This window comes from Leptinotarsa decemlineata, unplaced genomic scaffold, assembly GCF_025532065.1.
Source record: "Leptinotarsa decemlineata unplaced genomic scaffold, Ldec_3_MD MMD2_tig00004204_RagTag_RagTag, whole genome shotgun sequence".
Classification (NCBI taxonomy): domain Eukaryota; kingdom Metazoa; phylum Arthropoda; class Insecta; order Coleoptera; family Chrysomelidae; genus Leptinotarsa; species Leptinotarsa decemlineata.
Genome location: NW_027412603.1, coordinates 878,409 through 895,178, shown reverse-complemented (window position 1 = coordinate 895,178; position 16,770 = coordinate 878,409). Strand labels below are relative to the sequence as shown.

Genomic DNA, 16,770 nt, shown 5'->3' with positions numbered 1-16,770 from the left:
GACAGACTTACTGACTGTACGCAACAGTACCGGTGTAAAACTTGATGATGTTGATGATGATGACGAAGTCATCGCAAGCAATCAAACAAAACAAGCAGGAACGAAAGGTACGTATATGTTTGTAGGAATATGAAAAAAAGTTACTCACGCACTGCACAACATTCGCAAAATAAATATTAGAGACGTTAATTACTGCCGTAGACGCCGAAACACCAACGAGCCGTAAATTAAATGCGATTAAAAAATGTACTAAACCAAAAATTATTTTCGTTCGTAACAACTTCACCCTTTCAAGGCAAGTTTCGAATATAAACTGAAGCTTTATATTTAATGAATAAAGACCTCAGGAACCTCCGCCTATGATTTTACGAGTTTTACGACCGTTTTATGACTTGGGCCCTCATTTTGTGCTATCGACAAATTATGAACGGACTATAGTACATCAAAGAAAGCAACACAGTCGTCTCAAGCAAGTGACACTGCAATTCATCCACAAGGTCACTAAGATATTTCTACCCGCCATTCCTCTTGAGAACGCCGCTAAAGAGCTATTATTAAAATGGTGACTTGCCACAAAGACTGGGGATATTAATATAAATTTTCTAGTGTTATATTCTATATGATGCAAAGACAATTGAAATATCGTGGAAACTAATTTTGTTCAAATATTTTACTATGAGAATAATTTATTTTTGAAATAATTTTTTAATTAGGATTGTTACCTTCTACAGATCTATAAAATAATCAGAATATTGAATTCAGGAATGAATACAAATGTAGAAAAGGCAAAAAATTACTGCATTTGATAAATTAGCTTCTTGAAAAAGAAATCTAATTTGTCAGTAATATAATTCGTCTTCTGATGTAAATGAATTTGATATTATTATAATTCACACTGATGATATCAAATTGATCGTAGGTTTGATAATTAAGATGGATACAGTCTTCGAATCGTCACCAGATAAGTATACAAAAATAATAAGTTTCCGTGGTTAGAAATTTGAACATCTGCGTTTTGGGTTGACCAATTTGAAAGTTTCGCATTGTTCAACGTTTCGACTTCGACTTTGAAGCCATTTTCAAATAGTAGTAGAAGAGAAGCGTGACTGTATTGAGAGACACACTTTAGGGTTTTGTTGCTCTAATCTTGCCCAACCTTCGAGACGGTATGACTCTCATTGACCCACGTTTCATCCAAATAAAAAAACCTTACCCATTGTTCTGCCTTTCTTTATTTCTCTTAAATAGTTTCTTCTCCATTTTACAATCTGTTATTTTTCTCTCAATATGCTCGTTCTATCTTGTTTTCCAGAAGAAAAGTTCAGCTCTTGTATCTTGATCTGGTTCTTCTTTTATCAGGAAGAAAACTGTCTTGCCGAATAACTGACAAAACTTTATTCAATTTAGGTATTTTGTTTTTTATGTTAAAAGAGCGTACTGTTCTTGTAATAAAATTCTAGAGTTCTTCGTCGATAACGAAACACTTTCTGCCAGTGGATACAATTCTAAAAGGTGTCGACCTATTTCATCAGTTCGGACTTCCATTGGCTGATATAATATAAATTGATTTGAAATCCCTGAAAAAAAATCAAAAAGATTAACCAAAAATAACAGTTTCATTTAACAAAAAAACTGAAATTGCAAAGAAATAATATACAAGCCAACAACCAAAAAATGAAAGATTGAAATATCAATAAAAGCTGAAAATTAAAAAAATATTAACAAAAAACCGAAAAATTTAAATTGAAAGATTCCAAACCAAGTTACGTCACGACGTTTCGATTGTTAGTATCCACATTCGTCTTCGGGTAATAACTGGACTTGGAGCAATATGATATTCGAATTTTTGATTATTGCTTACTAAACCCAGGTAAAAGCCTTATTCATTAAGTGGGTGAAGGGCCATATGGTTCAAATTGTTATTACACAGGGTGTTTATTAAACATTTTTGATAGGACGGAAAATAATTTTGACAAAAACAATTTTGGTAATTTTAAAATTATTAACGTAGTCGAAATAAGAGTAAAGCTACACTGGACCTACCAAGTAATAAAAAATATACCAATTCCGTTGGTATCAACATTCCGATTACTACAAACGGCTGTATATATTCAATTTGCTGGGTGTAACGCAATCAAAAACGATCCTGGTGTTTTTGAAAGTGTTCGAGAGTCGATGGGGAGGAGATTGGATTTTTGTAGATTAAGAAACAATGCATGTAATTTTTGTCAATAAATTGTTATTGTCGAAATTATTTTTCCTACGTATCTTCGAAATAAAGCGCTTTATCAAAAATTGTCAAAGGACAAAATATCCTCAAATAGTCAAAGGAACAGTTCCTTAAAAATGTTTGCCGCATGTATAATAAACACCCTGTATAAAGTATAAATTGTAATTAGTTCAGTACATGATCATCTAATGAATTGGTGAAATCTTCTTTCATGATGTTCAAAAATTTTCAAGTGGTTTTTATCTAAAGTCAAATAAAATTATTAGTCATTACGTAGAGAGCTTGAGAAAGCTATTTCATATAGTCTGCCCAGAAATGAGAAAAACTACAGTATCATATATTCATATATATTCATATATGTGTATATATATATATATATATATATATATATATATATATATATATATATATATATATATATATATATATATATATGTATATGTATATGTATATATATATATATATACACATATATATATATATATATATATATATATATATATATATACACATATATATATATATATATATATATATATATATATATATATATGTGTGTGTGTGTGTGTATGTGTGTGTCCCACATTTTATGTGACAGGCAATATCTGGTTTGTTGAAGGAGATACACAAAAATGTTTCATACAAAAGTTTTAGGAGTTCATGAGAGCTATATTTTGATATATTTTTTAAATATACAGGGTGTTTGGTGTAGGTGCTACAGACCAAAATTCAATTTTTTAAAATAGAACGCCCTGTATATCATTACATATTCAGATGCTACGTTGAATTCTGATATCATTTCATATTTGGTTTTTGGAATTCGGTTACGGCGTTGTTGAGTTGTTGCACTTTTCCTTAAATATAAAGTTTCAAAAAAACTTATTTACTCGTACACGATTCCAGTCTATATCTTTCATTAAATTGAACTAGACTACTACTGAATACAAACCATTATTCTCACCTCTACGATACGATATCGATATCAGTTGAATATAATATTGAAATTCTTGAGAATGTGACTAACTTGAGGGTGAATTGCTTTATATTGCACAATTTCATCAAGTAGCTTATGCTTGTTGATGCCATAGTAACAAATGTTGTTGAATTGTATCTACTTGTCAGTTCGATTCAGTGATTCTTTGCAAAACAGTAACTGTGTTCTTTGTGCAAAAACTCCAGTATGCCTTTCGCGTTTAGTCCAAGTGATTGCATTGATATGTTATTAATTTTTGGAGAATGTCAGAAAAACTGCCGTCAAGCACAACGTCTATACCAAGAACGTTTTCCAGACAGACCCATTCCGTCACGAATGACTTTTTCGAGAGTTGTAGAAAAATTGCGAACTGGGTCATTTCCTTCTACTATAAAGCATCGTCATCATACGAGATATGTTAGAACTGAAGATTTAGAGAGCAATGTGTTGGCTTATATTATTATTCATCCACATGTTCCTATCCCTACTCTTGCAGAAGAAGTCGGTGTGAGTAAATCTAATGTACAGAGAATTCTGAAAGAAAATAAATACCACCCATTCAAAATTCAGTTGGTACAAGGTTTGAAACCCACGGACTTTGAACGACGACTTGAATTCATTGCTTGTATTCAGGTAATATTACATGAAAGTCCTAACATATTCAGTCAAATTTTGTGGAGCGATGAATCGCGATTCCACAATAATGGAGTTATGAATCGACATAACAGTCACTATTGGTCTCAAGAAAATCCCCACTGGGTCCGCAAAAGTAATTTTCAAACTACTTGGGGTATTATTATTGTATGGTGTGGATTGTTCAATGGCCGCATCATAGGACCTTACTTTTTCAATGAAAATCTCAATGGATTGCGATATTTACATTTTCTAGAAAATGATTTGATCCAGTTGATGGAAGATATTCCCATAGCAGAACGACAAGGAATTTGGTGGCAACAAGATGGTGCTCCTCCTCACAATTCACAGGTTGTTACTGAATATCTGAATAGAACGTACCCAAATAGATGGATTGGTAATAAGGGTCCAATTCGGTGGCCGGCTCGTTCCCCAGATTTATCACCGCTTGATTTTTTCCTATGGGGTAATTTAAAAGATATTGTTTTCACTACTCCCCCTTTGAATGTGGATGATCTGAAAATGAAAATTCGACTAGCGTGCAGTGATATTACGCCTGATATTATAAGAGCGACTTATACGAGAGAAGTGATTCGACGTTTCGAAGCCTGTATAATATCTAATGGGCATCACTTTGAACAATTTTTATGACTTATTTCCAGGTACCTACCATTCTTATGAAATGATTTATCAAGTTATATTATTTACATTGTTATTAATTAAAGATTTGTTTTCGAATACACCTCTTTCAATTTCGCAATTGTTTCATATTCAAAATGATTCCTGACTGAATTCCACAACTCAAAATTGAAACCATTACTTCGAACACCCAAAATTTTGACTAATTTTCATGTGATCTGATGCAGAGAGAATGATTGTATGAGATATTTTAAAAAATAATAGTCGTTCGCAAGACTTTACATTTTAAGCAATAACTAAACAACGCCGTAACCGAATTTCAAGAACCAAACATGAAATGATATCAGAATTTAACGTAGCATCTGAATATGTAATGATATACAGGGCGTTCTATTTTAAAAAATGGAATTTTGGCCTGTAGCACCTACACCAAACACCCTGTATATTTAAAAATCATATCGAAATATAGCTCTCATGAACTCCTAAAACTTTTGTATGAAACATTTTTGTGTATCTCTTTCAACAAACCAGATATTGCCTGTCACATATATATATATATATATATATATATATATATATATATATATATATATATATATATATATATGATACTGTAGTTTTTCTCATTTCTGGACAGACTATATGCAATAGCTTTCTCAAGCTCTCTACGTAATGACTAATAATTTTATTTGACTTTAGATAAAAACTACTTGAAAATTTTTGAACATCATGAAAGAAGATTTCACCAATTCATTAGATGATCATGTACTGAACTAATTACAATTTATACTTTATGCAGGGTGTTTATTATACATGCGGCAAACATTTTTAAGGAACTGTTCCTTTGACTATTTAAGGATATTTTGTCCTTTGACGATTTTTGATAAAGCGCTTTATTTCGAGGATACCTAGGAAAAATAATTTCGACAATAACAATTTATTGACCAAAATTACATGAATTGTTTCTTAATCTACAAGAATTCAATCTCCTCCCCATCGACTCTCGAACACTTTCAAAAACAACAGGATCGTTTTTGATTTCGTTACACCCAGCAAATTGAATATATACAGCCGTTTGTAATAATCGGAATGTTGATACCAACAGAATTGGTAGATTTTTTATTACTTGGTAGGTCCAGTGTAGCACGCTTTACTCTTATTTCGACTACGTTAATAATTTTAAAATTACCAAAATTGTTTTTGTCAAAATTATTTTCCGTACTATCAAAAATGTTTAATAAACACCCTGTGTTTATTAAACATATGGCCCTTCACATAATTAATGAATAAGGCTTTTACCTGGGTTTAGGAAGCAATAATCAAAATTTTGAATATCATATGAGAAAACTATATCTACTCATAAATGAACATCTAATAAAATAGATGCCAGTTTTTACATCAGAAAATAGATCCCTTTGCGAGTATATATCCTTTGGGAAAACGTTTCCCCGTTTGGTGAAAATGAAGATTCATCAATAACTGCAAGTCAATTAACATGCTCCTGATCAATACGACACTGAAAGGTTTGTCTTCATTGTTTTCAAAAAATTTGCTCAAATTATTATTTGTCCGATAAACCACTTTCAATCTGTCCCCTATTCAAAACACGAGCGATGTTATTTGAGGGTTCACCAAAGTATGTCAATGTCCTATGACGCTTATAATTGGTGATTGAAGTGGGATAGACTTGGTAAATAGCTTATTTCATCAGTTTTTTTGAAGAATGGAGTCAATAATATCTACTTTCTAACATCGATTCATTTTATAAAATGTAGATATTTCTGAAAATTACTTTCTGACAGAGGATTTTTCAATATTCTGTTAAGCTTACTATTGAACGCTTCTGTTTCACTACAGGATTAACATGTTTTCTGTCTATGAGACGTTCAACCAGACATCAAACGATATGAATTTTGCTGCAGGAAGAGTGATATTTCAATTGTTATTCACTACTACTCATAGTTAATCCCATGAATACTACTTATTGAAAATTGTAATCAGTCGCCTAAGCATTTCTGAAATTTCTGCAGATGGAGCCGTTACAAATGACAACACAAGCCTAATTCACAACACAACAAAAAAATATTTTTTGAATGTTTCCTACACTAAATTAGTCAATTTCTACTAATTTTGGGGTGATAAAAACGAAAATAACAATGAAAAATTTTTATTAGCTCTGGTTTTTGAGATACACAGTACTTAATCTTAAAGAGTAGTTATACTATACGTGAAAAGTGAAAGTACCTAAAACAATATTGTTATGTTTCTTTTAGAATATTTTAAGTACAAAATTAATAAAAAAAACATTATTCTTAGTGTTTTGACAAATAAAAGAAGTTTGTACCACCAAATTTCAATTAAGTCCATCCGATTCATTGTAAGATCGCTGTCGTTTAGCTTGTCTTTTATAAAACACTTCTGGACACACATCCCTACACACAGACCAGCAGTAGTCTGCAAGCATTGCTTCATTCCAACGGCCCTGATATATCTGTTCCATTAAGGCAATGTCTTGATGGAATCTTTCTCCATGTTCGTCACTCACAGCTCCACAGTTTTGTGGGAAGAAATTAAGATGAGAGTGAAGAAAATGAATTTTTAAGGACATGTTGCATCCAAGTTGGTGGTAAGCTTGAAGAAGCTCTTTAACCAATGCTGTGAAGTTATCACCTCTTTTGTTACCTAAAAACCCATGTACAACCCCCTTAAAGGCTTCCTAGGCTCTTTTTTCATTTCCTGTTGAAATCATGTCAAAAGTAGGATCATTTACGATTTCACGGATTTGAGGCCCAATAAAGATGCCTTTCTTGACTTTAGCATCACTCAACCTGGGAAACTTTGCTCTCAAGTACTTGAAAGCTTGTCCTTCCTGGTCCATGGCCTTCACAAAGTTTTTCATTAGTCCCAACTTGATATGTAATGGGGGAAGGAGAACATCCTTAGAATCTACAAGAGGCTCGTAAACTACATTTTTCTCATTAGGGTTTAGGTCTCGTGTAGGCCAGTTCATTTTTTTATAGTGAGATTTTCTATCCCGACTGTCCCACAGACACAAAAAACAACAGTACTTGGTGAACCCTAGTTGCATTCCTAGGAGTATAGCAATGACTTTCAGATCACCACAGATGTGCCACTTGTGTTGTTCATATTTGATTGATTGGAGAAGTGTTTTCATATTTATATACGTTTCCTTCATGTGAGCTGCATGACATATAGGAATAGAGGGTAGCTGATTTCCATTATGCAGAAGTACAGCTTTTAAGCTTAGTTTTGAAGAGTCTATAAACAGTCTCCATTCAGATGGAGTATGATCCAAATTCAAGCAGTCCATCAAACCATTAACATCAGAACAAACTACGAGGTTTTCTTTTTTCTCAAAAAAAGGAAGCAAATCTTTTTGACGCTGTCTCTACTGAGATATTTTCACATCATGTTTTAGAAGATTCCACTGTTGTAGTCTTGACCCTAACAGCTCAGCCTTTTCCTTAGACAAGCGAAGATCTCTTATAAGGTCACTCAACTCGCTTGACTAATTCTGTGCGGATCACTAGACCTATCGCTTACCTCAAAATCAGGGTCATAGGATGTAGAAGGATGGGTTGCTCCTTCTAAATAGTCTTCATCACCTTCCTCTAATATTTCATAGTTTTGGGGTGGAGTAGGGACTGGCAAATTGTCTGAGTGTGGTACAGGCCGAAGAGCAGATGGGAGATTAGGGTATTTAACCGTTCCTCTTTTCTTCATAGATAAACCTTGCTTAATGGGAGGAGTTAAGCAGAAATAACAGTCGTCTGTATGATTGGTAGGCTCACGCCAAACCATAGATACTGCAATAGCCATTGCCCGGTTTTTATTTTTCAGCCACCCTCGCAATATGACGGAACAAGAATTACAACATATATGAGGAGCCCATGATTTATCTTGGTCCCCAACTTTCACACCAAAATAATGTTCATAGGCTGTCTTAACGATAGGTGTCATTTTACGTTTCTGAGCCTTAAATGTTATTTCACCACATATATAGCAAAAGCTATCGACAGAATTCACACACTTTCGAGGCATTTCAGATCAGCACTTAAATTAATTTAAAAATCAACTTCACACGATAATTTCAATAGCAACCACGTGCGTACAATTGACAAACTCACATAGGTTATGTTTACTACTTAAGAACAGCTGATGAGAGGGGTGTTATGTAAACAAACATGTGTACCAACTGTTGGTGATGAAATATTTCATTTGTTGAAAACTCAATATACATATATATAATATAATGATACTATATCTTGAAAACAAGAGCTAATATATAATTTTTATTGGTTTTATGTAATTTATGGAATACAATATGATCACCGCCCTGTGTCCTTCGAAAAAGGAATGACATTTTTGAAATCCATTGAAAAAGAAGGTAATCATAATGACGTCATATTTACGAGAGAAAAGGTTGAAATATCAATACTACATATGGAATATCACCTCAGTAAAACTCCAGATTTCTTCAATTCAGAAACCTTGAAAAATAATCTATATGCTAGAAAAAGGTTGAGGAAATCCTGAAGTCAATACAGCTAGTTATTGTTGGAAATGATGAAAGTAGGGCGGTGATCATGAACCCACCACCACCAAGCTAATAGGCCAAGATGGACTAAGGCTTAGTTATTTTGCTATTCTGCCAGCCATTCTTGAGTTATGAATGGCTGTATTCAATACAGCCAATACAATTTTGCGACTTCATTTTATATTTCATACATAAATTTTGATTCATTTTGATTGTTTCAGGATATTCACACGTCTGCCTTCTATTTGACTTTGTCATGCTCATTCTGTTTCGGACTTTGGATAGACTTAATATGCTCAGTATTTACTGCATGTGTGACATTCAGTTCTGTTTTAATTCATACAAGTAAGTATGAAAACATTTCAAAAAATATGCTATCGAGTTCACAAATATTCTGAATTTTTTGGAGTATATAATATGTATAATAAATAAATCTTTCCACTCAGTCAAACGGTCAGATTGTCTCCTCATCACCTTGAAAATATTATCCATGATAATAGTCATACAGTTCTCACACTATGACTTTCGCTCAAAACGCCTTTCGCCACACGGTAACTTTATCAGTTGGTCCAACTTCATTAGTCCAACTAAGGAACGTGTTAGGAATCACACGTTAAAAGGTAAGACCTCGTTAGTCCTTAGCTCGCACAAGTTTCTCAACTTCTGAGAGTTTTCGTTCGTATGGGGGCGACAGCTGATTAACGGAAAAACAGATTTTAAACAGATTTTAATGAAGCTACCGTATAGTTGAACGCATCTTGAAAAAAATTCATAGTGTGAAAATTGTATTATTATTGTTATCAATTTTCATCAACTATCAGGTAGTCAGTCAAGTCATAATTGAAAATATCCTTTTGAAATTATTGAGAAGTTTTTTCAACGAGTCCAAACCACAACATAGAGTTCAAGAAATTTATGTTTGAAATATCTTTTCCGTTAACCAGGTATCGCACCTCTATGAACGACAACCCTCAGAAGTCGGAACCTGTGCGAGATAAGGACTAACGAGGTCTTACCTTTTAACGTGTGATTCCTCACACGGGTTGGACAATAGCAAGTGAAAATGGATCGTTCAGCCTGAGGCTTGAACTATCGACAGACACATCGGCCTATTGACTGAGTGAACAAAGCACCTACGTCGAACGGCCTGACCACCGACCTACCAAAATCATAATTATTTTGAAAAACACACTGAGTGTTTTTGTTTTCTCTATTTGAACTGCTCCACTTGAGAATTTAATGAATTCCATTCGATTCTCAGATATAATATAAATAATACATTATTGTGATTTTTGTGGATTCCATTAACAGTATGGTACCTATTTAATTCATAGAGAACACTTCAGTTATAACATTTCCATTTAATCAATTTTCACAATGCTCTGTTTCAAATATAGAAATTTCAAGGCCCTTATTTCTGATTTCTCTATGGATGAGTTTTTGTCTATTTTAATTGTTCGAGAATGAATTCTCAAAACGCCATATTTTTCACGATGTGAATTGGGGAGAATTAGGATCTTGTCGGATCATTCAGCTTGTCGTCAGGTCCATAACACTGATGATTGGTCAGTTCTATACAGGGTGTCCTTGGACTTCCTCTTTTCCTCTCGGGAATGTATAGATGGGGTCAAAATATCACCAGTACTTCATATAACTTTTTTTCCTAAAATCCTTCGTTACCAAGTAACGTTCCCCTCGAAGTTACAAAATGAAAAATGTTTTTCTTTGATAACTTTTCAAGTGAATATTCAAAATCATCCAAATTTTGGTAATTGACTAAACAAATGAATTCCTTCGATGAGCTTTCATGCAGGAGTCAGTTGTTTTGCTACAAAGTCAGGAACGGACTACCCCCGATGGTCCACACCCCAAAACTTTGAAATGACAGATATTTTTCAATATTTTTCAACAAATTAAGGTTACTTGGACAATTTTATGAATAAAAGTACTCGTGTGGAAAGTCGATCGGAGCAACGAGTCTTGATAAAAATGTAGTTTCACTCGACGACATCAAACCCGCTCGTCCACCATTATTTGAAATGAATAATTATCAAAGCAGAAATAATAATGATAACGTTAATTCAACAACATTCATCCTGAGATGTCTACCATTATTCGAAAATATTAGTTTTTAAGGAAAATGGAAATGATAGGTAAAATGTTCATAACGAATTTTTATAATGCAAACACGTTTAACTAACGAAACTCAAGAGCCTCAAGAGCAAACAGAAATGAAAAATCCGCTACAGAAACTGCTCGCTACAGTCTGCGAAGACACCCTCTCTGTACTTGAAATAGCATTCCAGGGTCGTTTCGTATGGCTTCACAATGTAATGTTATTCTATTCAACAATGCATCTCTTGTGTGAATAGGTGTAGCGTAAACAAGGCTTTTTAGATGCCCCCACAGAAAGAAATCCAATGGATTTAAATCCGGAGACCGCGATGGCCATGAATATGGCCCACCTCTACCAATCCATCTATTGTGGAAAATATGGTTCAGATGGTCACGCACAATCAAACTAAAATGAGGAGGAGCGCCATCATGCATAAACCACATATCTCTTCGGGTTTGCAATGGAACATGTTCCAAAAGTCCATTCAAATCGTTCTGAATGAACTCCAAATAACGTTCTCCATTCAATCGGTCCTGTAGAACGAATGGTCCTATAAGATGGTTTCCTTTGATACCAGCCCAAACATTCACGTTGAATTTCCGTTGGTGTTTGGTTTGCAATATCCCATGGGGATTTTCTTCGGCCCATATATGAAGATTATGAGAGTTGATAACTCCATCTCTACTGAAACCTGCTTCATCAGTGAATAAAACTCGATTAATAAAAGTCATATCCTCTCTTTGCCTATCCATGAATCAATTGGCATATTCCAGTCGTGCTGGAAAATCTTGAGGTGTCATGGCATGTACCTTCTGGATGTGAAATGGGTGGAGCAGTTGTTCCCTAATTATTCTATGAATAGTGGACTTGGATGTATGGAACTGTTCTGATAGATTTCTGATAGATTTCTGATACAATGATAGTCATATGACAACGAACCACTCAACAAAACAAAATCGCATTCCAGTTTCTCATTTTTTATCAAAACTTTCTAAAAGGTTTTTTTGTCAACATCTGTGAAAGAAATGGAACATAATTATTCCCTGGATATTTTTCACCTGATCATGTGCAGCCGTTTTTGTAGTTCATTCGTTTGCTTTTTATTAGTATAGTAAATATTTTTTCCGATGTGCGTTTTTTCAGCTAAATTTAGATTCGTGTTAAAGAATTTCTCCCATAAAATTATAATTATCAGTGAAACTCCTCAACAGTTTAGCTGTGAAGAAGAATTTGAAACATTCGAATGTTGAGTTTCATGAGATTCAGATAACTGATCAACACGAAACGTGATTATTCCACACGTATTATGTACATACAAAATATGGAATGAATTCGATATTTCATAGTAGAGTAGCTTGTTAGTTTAAAAACACCACGAATCTACAGAACTTGATTTTTCTTTTGAAAAAATATCTGCTATCACAATTGTGACTTAAACTTCCATATAGGTACTGTACTTTTTGTTTACGACTTCATTTTAGCATACTTTGTGTTATTCCTGTTATAAATGTTGTTGAATTAACGTTATCATTATCATTTCTGCTTTGATAATTATTCATTTCAAATAATGGTGGACGAGCGGGTTTGATGTCGTCGAGTAGAACTACATTTTTATCAAGACTCGTTGCTCCGATCGACTTTCCACACGAGTACTTTTATTCATAAAATTGTCCAAGTAACCTTAATTTGTTGAAAAATATTGAAAAATATCTGTCATTTCAAAGTTTTGGGGTGTGGACCATCGGGGGTAGTCCGTTCCTGACTTTGTAGCAAAACAACTGACTCCTGCATGAAAGCTCATCGACGGAATTCATTTGTTAAGTCAATTACCAAAATTTGGATGATTTTGAATATTCACTTGAAAAGTTATCAAAGAAAAACATTTTTCATTTTATAACTTCGAGGGCCCGTAACTTGGTTACGAAGACTTTTAGGAAAAAAAGTTATATGAAGTACTGGTGATATTTTGACCCCATCTATACATTCCCGAGAGGAAAAGAGGAAGTCCAGGGACACCCTGTATAATGTATATTATTTTATATTCAGAGAGCTGCATAATTCTTGAAGACGTTTTCAGTGTCACATTTTCCGGGTTTGAAAAACGAGGATTTTTGAATTTTCCACCGACGTTTCGCTGGCGCGAGTGTCTAGCTTCCTCAGAGGTTTATACATCCTGAGTTAATATCTCCGATGACTAGATATTATGCTGCTACTAGTGCAGCCAAGCTAAGGCTGTTGTATCTTCTTGTAGCACCAAGAAGATACAACAAAGCCTCAGGTTGGCTAAAGGCAAAAGGGGTTTATCGCATACCGTGCACTTGTGGGAAGGTATAACACCAAAGATCCATGGAAACGAAGCTGAAGGAATATGAAAGAAACTGCAGACCAGGTCGAACAGACAAGTCAGCTGATGCAAAACACGCACTCAGAGTAGGAAACCACGGGATTCTGTTTGAAAACACGGAACTCGTTACCCCCGACCAGGGATACCATAGCCGACTAGTACGGAAGGCAATAGAAATCCACACACAGACTGATAATTTCAGCATGAAAGTAGAAGCTCTGAACTTCAATAGAATTTGGAATCCCATTCTAAGGGGTTCAAGAATAACAAACAGCATGACGACAGAAAAGGGTCAACGTCAACGAACGTTATTGACAATTTATCAAATACCTGTATAGGTTTTATCACAGCAGACTACCTGAATCAACATAAACACGCTTTACGTAATTAACCTGAGCCAGTTAAAGGTATAGCACACCAAAATACCTGAGAAGTAAACCTAAATACACATTACACAGCCGTAATATTGAAATGTTGGGTTTTCCAGGTTGTTCAATTGAAACCAGTCATTACCAAAAGATTCGTTTTATTCGTATTCGATGTAACATCTTACTTCGAAGAGTACATGCACACTCATCACTAGTCACAATTGGGGTTATACAAAATTGGTTGCTCATCACTTATTATCTGATTGTTATATATTTGAACTGCAAACAGTTCAATTTACCGAAAAAGAAGATAATACGAATTTGGTAACCTATTTGAATTGTAAAATATGTGACTTAAATCTTTATCACACCTCCCTCGGCAAAATAAAAAAAAGTTCAAAAAAAAAATCTTTTTCTTCTAATCACTGAAACTAAATCTAATCACACTATCTTATCTAATTACACTATCACTTAGTTGTACTAGGGTTTCACTCTGTTTTTATGCACTGTCACTTCTTTATTGTCCACTTTAATCACTATCTGTATCTGTAGAGTAGGGAGGGTGAGTGTAATCCCACGCACTTAGGCCACATGTGACCCATTGTACATACTCCTGAGGAGTTGTCCTCCTAGGTCGTCGTCCATCCTGTCCTTTCCAGGAAGGTGGACAGGTCGCTGGGAGACATCTCCTTTATATCGGCAGGTGTAGGCCAAGACTCGCCGAACACACACTCTCTTATTGACGATAACTCCGGGCACTCGCACAGGACATGCCTGACAGTCTCATCTTCCTGTTCACATATCCTGCATAGAGGTGTGTCCACTAGCCCCATATTATGTAGGTGTTTCCTCAGCTGACAGTGGCCAGTCAGAAATCCTACTGTAAGGCGTAGATTTTTCCTGGTCATCGCCAGATATTTCTTCGGCGCCAGCTTCCCAGGGTCGCCCAAGGTGATCCTGGCAAGATTACATCCTTTGATTTCATCCCATCTCTTCAGAGATTGAGCATGGGTGTAACTTTTGACTAGTTCCGCAATTGTCGAAGTCATCAGGCCGTGGGTGCCACTTGGTCCTAAAATTCTTAGTCCAGCCGCTTCCTTGGCTAAAGAGTCGGCAATGCGATTACCTTTACTCCTGTTGTGCCCTTTAACCCACCTCAGGATAATGTTATTATCTATCGAGGCTTTGGCTAAATCTTCGTGGACTCTAGTGCTAGCCCTGAAGTAACACGGTGTCTGTTCAAGGCTAATAGTGCTTGTCTGCTATCAGTGCAGATTGTAATGTTTTTGCCAGAAATTCTTTTCTTGGTTATTTCTTTTGTGGCGATTGAGATACCAGCCAGTTCTGTTTGGACCACGCTGGTATTTCTTCCCATTCCCCACTTAATCCTTAGGCTTAGTGATCTGGAGTACACTCCACATCCTGAGCCTTCTTTGGTTTTTGAGTCATCTGTATAAATCCGTATTGCATTTGTAACATCTAACTCTGTGTTCTGCTTGATTTGTATTTTGTAGGGTTTATTAAACACAAACCTGGGTTCAATTGCATCACTTGTTGCCTGCAGCAGAGGTTGCGCAGTAAGCGCTTTCCGCCATAGGCCCAACCTCAATCTACCCATTCCTACTTTTAGGTTTACACCAGCCGTGTGCAATCGTACCATGGCCATTAACGCAACCTCCTTAACGTACAGGTCCAGAGGGGTCAGACCCGTGATTAATTCCATTGCCACGGTTGGTGTTGTTCTCATGGCTCCTGTGATGTTTAAACAAGCCAGTCGCTGTATTTGGTATAATTTTTGGATGGCCGTTGCTTGTAGAACTTTCGGTCCCCATGCAATGGCTCCATACGTTAACATAGGTCTTATTATTGCAGTGTAGATCCAGGCGACTACACGGGGTGAAAGACCCCATGCGCGTCCCACTGTCCTCCGACATTGCTCATAAGCCACGTATGCTCTTTTTGCTCTACTCTGTAGATGAGAGTTCCATGTTAGCTTCTTGTCGAGGATAATACCAAGGTATTTCACCTCTTCAGAGAAGTTTAGTTGGCTTTTGAAGATTTCGGGAGGTTGTAAGCTCGTTAAACTTCTTTCCTGGTGAAAAGGACCATCTCAGTCTTCTTGGGATTGATCGACAGTGAGTGTTCCTTACAACATGTTTCTATTAATTTGAGCCCATCCTGCGCTCTATCGCACAGTGTGTTTACAAATTTGCCGGTCTGCAAGATAACTATGTCATTTGCGTATGCAATTGTGTAGAATCCATTTTTGTTAAGGTGATTAATTAGGGTATCCAGAACTATGTTCCAGAGAAGGGGTGATAAGACCCCTCCCTGTGGACATCCCCTCATGACCAGTCCTTTTACTGTGATGTCTTCTACATTAATAGTTATTGCTCTGCTAGAGAGCATCTGGAGTATCCATTCTCCTACTACCAGGGGTACATTCCTGGAGTGTAGTTGCTGGGTAATTGTTGGAAAGGTTGTTTTATCAAACGCTCCCTCAATATCTATGAATATACCTAGGGTGGATTCTTTGTTATCCAATGATCTCTCGATTCTGCCAACCACAAGGTGAAGGGCCGAATCAGTAGACCTTCCCGGGGTATATGCATGCTGATTTGGATGAAGTGGGTTGTTAACAAGTACTTCATCTCTTATATACCGCTCACATAGCCTCTCCATGGTTTTTAAGAAAAACGATGTGAGACTAATTGGTCGGAATGCTTTTGGTAGGGTGTAGTCCATCCTACCTGGTTTGGGTATAAATACTACTCTTACTTCTCTCCACTTACTGGGAATATACCTCAGAGCTAGAGAGGCTCTGAATATTCCAACCAGGTGTGGCATAAGAGTGTCCAGTCCCCACTGAAGTAGGGCTGGTCTTATACCGTCAGGCCCTGGTGACTTGA

General features: G+C 35.7%; 1 protein-coding gene across 8 annotated transcripts in view; it reads left to right on the top strand.

Moving 5' to 3' along the window:
* Nucleotides 1-16,770, top strand: part of LOC111516494 (ATP-binding cassette sub-family C member 4) — a 259,489-nt gene that overhangs the window by 194,348 nt on the left and 48,371 nt on the right. For all 8 annotated transcript variants that reach the window (XM_074178633.1, XM_074178631.1, XM_074178626.1 and 5 more), the window contains one exon: nt 9,255-9,378. In XM_074178633.1, coding sequence (XP_074034734.1) covers nt 9,255-9,378 — 124 coding nt within the window. The remainder of the gene's footprint in view (nt 1-9,254; nt 9,379-16,770) is intronic.